General features: G+C 54.3%; 1 protein-coding gene across 1 annotated transcript; it reads left to right on the plus strand.

Annotated features, from left to right (window-relative positions):
* Window positions 1-348: 348 nt before the first annotated feature.
* LOC105913849 lies at window positions 349-2,128 on the plus strand. The gene is made up of 2 exons (XM_012843914.2): window positions 349-1,544; window positions 1,782-2,128. The coding sequence occupies exons 1-2, from the start codon at window positions 721-723 to the stop codon at window positions 1,801-1,803; spliced, it is 846 nt and encodes a 281-aa protein (XP_012699368.1). The 5' UTR covers window positions 349-720; the 3' UTR covers window positions 1,804-2,128.
* Window positions 2,129-3,114: the final 986 nt, after the last annotated feature.

Genomic DNA, 3,114 nt, shown 5'->3' on the forward strand with positions numbered 1-3,114 from the left:
GGAAAACGATGTGGAGTAAATCTTGCAAGATACTAGTATCGAACAACCGGCCATAGAGCATTTCTGAAAAAAAGAAAGAAAGAGAGGGACAGAGAAATATAATGTTGATGTGCACGTGGCCCTAGTTTTATAAGTTATGAAATAGAATTATAGATCACTTTAGCTATGTAAGTCAAATTTGTTAAATGTTAGCGATATTCTTGTGGATGCCGTGGACTCAGCTCTCCACGGATAAGCTCCTCCACGATCTCCTCTAGGTTGTAGGCTTACCGAGCCCTCTAACTGCACGTGTGTACTACATGTATAACCCTGAGATCAACACAATTCTTGTTGTGTCGGCTATCGCTTTCATTCATGGTATCAGACGGGATGAATCCGTTCGCTCCTGGTTCTCCTTCGTTGCCTTCCGCTGCCTCTGCGATGGCCTCCACCGACCGCTCCGTCCACGGCTCGGTCGCGGACTCCTCCTTCATTATGGAGATTGGTAATCGGAGCCCTTCTCGACAGGCTCCACCGCCCCATCAACACCTCCAGCGTCATCTCTTCCTCTGCGATCCAGATGCTGAACATCCGAACGTACGTTCCTGTTGTCCTCGACCTCGAGGACTCGAGCTACACCCAGTGGAGCTGCTTCTTCGAGATGCGGACTGAGTTGCAATCGACGCCTGCAACGTCAACTGCCTCTACGCCACCATCAGCTAGCGCCTCCTCGACATCGTCATGGCGCCGACCCACACTGCATCTGAAGCCTGGCACACCATCAAGGATGAGTACCACAACAACGCCCTCACTCGTGCTGCCTACCTCGAGGTGGAATTCCACACCCTGCAGCAAAGCGACCAGTCCATCACCCAGTATTGCAGCCGCCTCAAGATCCTCGCCGACAACTTGCGTGACATCGGCAAGACCATCAGTGAGGTCGATCGGGTCCTCAACATGATTTGTGGCGTCAACCCCAACTTCAGCACCTCGATCCCCTCCATCACCAGCGGCAAGATCGCACCCACCTTCGCCGACACGCGCTCCTTCCTCCTAGAAGAACATCGTCTGGAGATGGAGGCTCGCATGGTCGCTGCCCACACCATGTTCGCTGTGAACTCCATGGGTGTCGCCGGTGTTGCCGCCGGAAACTCCGGATCCGACTCCAACTCCACACCGGCGGCTCCTGCCCGAAGTAGCCAAAGAAGAAGAAGGCCGGTGGCTCACCGGCGCCCTTCGCTGGCAGCGGGTCCTCCTCCGCTCCGCTCCAGCCGCCTGTGGGCGTCAATCCCTGGACCGGGATGTTCCAGGCCTGGCCCAGCAATTGGCGCCGCTCTTGCCCCGGCCTGCTGGGCCCCGGCCCAAAGTCAACGCCCAGCAGGCCTACGCGGCCCATGGTTCAAACTTGAATCCGGGCGCGCTGCCCGCTTCGTCAGCCGCGGCAAACCCATGGGATCAGGGCATCCTACTCGCCGCACTGAACAATGCTGCCACTGCTTCCACCGGCGGCACCTCCGACTGGTTCTTCAACACCGGCGCTTCTTCACATATGACCAACTCCTCTGGTATGCTCTAGCCTCCTCACCCCTCCTCTCCGTACTCCCACATTGTGGTTGGCAATGGCGCTACCAGGCCCATCTCCATGGTTGCACGAGCACCATCCCCACTTCCTCATCATCTCTATCCCTGTCGAATGTCCTTTACTCACCTTCTATTATAAAAAAAATCTTGTCTCTGTTCGTGCCCTCATACGTGACAATCTTATTTCTGTGGAATTTGACCCCTTTGGTTTCTCCATTAAGGATCTACACAGCAAGGCGGTGATTCTCCGATGTGACGGCACTAGCGACCTCTACCCGCTTTGCTTGCCTCCACAAAATAATCTCATCACCGGCACCGTCTCTGTTGATCTGTGGCATCGACGCCTCGGCCATCCAGGTCACGCCGTGCTTAGTTCTGTCTTATCAAATTTCCCTTTCACATGTAATAAGTCTGCTTCTCACATTTGTCATGCTTGTCAATTGGGAAAGCACACTCATTTACCTTTCCATGTCACTAGCTATGTTACACATTTCCCATTCGAATTGTTGCATGCTGATGTTTGGACATCGCCCGTAGCTAGTAATTAAGGTTATACATATTATTTGGTACTCCTAGATGATTTCTCCCACTATGCTTGGACGTTTCCTTTGCGCAACAAATCTGATGTCTTGCCCACTATACTGTCCTTCCATGCATCTGTCACAACGCAGTTTCAGCGCCCGATCCTCGCTCTCCAAACTGACAACGGCCGAGAGTTTGATAACACTACCTTGCGCTTGTTCTTCGCCGATCGAGGTATAATCTTGCGGCTCTCTTGTCCTTACACTTCGCAGCAAAATGGGAAGGCCGAAGGTGCTCTACGCACACTCAATGACAGTAAATGGGAAGGCCGAAGGTGCTCTACGCACACTCAATGACAGCACACGCGCCCTGCTGTTCCAAGCCTCCATGCCACCTCATTTCTGGGTGGAAGCTCTGTCCACGGCCACATACCTGCTCAACCACAAACTGTGCACACGTTGATAGGGTCCGTCACGCCACATGAACTCCTCCTCGGCCGGCCACCGGCTTACGAACACTTACGCGTCTTCGGGTGTTTGGGCTATCCTAACCTTAGCTCCACCATGCCTCACAAGCTTGCACCTCAGTCTACTCGCTACGCCTTCCTTGGTTACTCCCCTGACCACAAGAGATACCGGTGCCTGGACCTATCCACGCGCCGTGTCATCACGTCGAGGCATGTTGTCTTTGACGAATCCACATTCCCATTCGCGCCACCCACGGAACATGACGCGAGCAGCCCACAGTTGACGGAGCTACCGGATACACATCCTAACCCTCTGCAGGACACGATGGGACCAGGCTGTACATCATCGGTACCACGACACGCGCCATTGCTACCTCAAGCATAGCAACGCCACTAGGACCCCTCGACATCACGGCAAGCTGCGGCATCGTCGTCACCAGCTTTTACTCCATCCTCGACAGCACCATCTGGACGTTGTAGTGCATCCGGCACACCCCTAGCAACGACATCGAGCTCGCACCAGCGCCGCATGACATCTACACCATCACCGTTGCTCGCGTCCCCGA

This window comes from Setaria italica, chromosome II (assembly GCF_000263155.2).
Source record: "Setaria italica strain Yugu1 chromosome II, Setaria_italica_v2.0, whole genome shotgun sequence".
Lineage (NCBI taxonomy): Eukaryota > Viridiplantae > Streptophyta > Magnoliopsida > Poales > Poaceae > Setaria > Setaria italica.